Here is a 361-nt window from a genome sequence, read left to right as displayed (position 1 = left end):
ATAGCCCGTCAGGTCGGCGTCACTGTGGGACAGGGACATGAGGGCACAGGGAGGTGCCACCACCCCACACCCCAGCCCCAGCCTTACCAGGAGGAGAAACACTGGCGTGTGCTGATCACCCACTGCTCCTTCACCAGGGATCCCCCGCAGAAGTGCACGCCAGCCCTGCAGGGACGGGGGGTGAGCTCTGGGGGGACACTGAGTGCATGGCAGCGCATATGGGACAGCTGCTCACCGGTTGCGGATGCTGACAGTCCAGGGTGAGTTGCCGGGCTGGCCGCCAACGATGCGCCCCTTCTGCTGCAGCCTCTCATCCCGCTGGCCACATTGTTCAAATGCCACCCAGTCTGTGGGCAGGGGG

General features: G+C 65.1%; 1 protein-coding gene across 1 annotated transcript in view; it reads right to left on the bottom strand.

The window, feature by feature from the left end:
• Positions 1-361, bottom strand: part of MST1 (macrophage stimulating 1) — a 5,359-nt gene that overhangs the window by 1,117 nt on the left and 3,881 nt on the right. Inside the window, exons 13-15 of the mRNA XM_017732284.1 lie at positions 236-347; positions 88-165; positions 6-22 (exon numbers count right to left, since the gene is read on the bottom strand). Coding sequence (XP_017587773.1) covers positions 6-22; positions 88-165; positions 236-347 — 207 coding nt within the window. The remainder of the gene's footprint in view (positions 1-5; positions 23-87; positions 166-235; positions 348-361) is intronic.

This window comes from Corvus brachyrhynchos, unplaced genomic scaffold (assembly GCF_000691975.1).
Source record: "Corvus brachyrhynchos isolate BGI_N302 unplaced genomic scaffold, ASM69197v1 scaffold4, whole genome shotgun sequence".
Taxonomy (NCBI): Eukaryota; Metazoa; Chordata; class Aves; order Passeriformes; family Corvidae; genus Corvus; species Corvus brachyrhynchos.
This window is presented reverse-complemented; position numbering and strand designations above follow the sequence as displayed.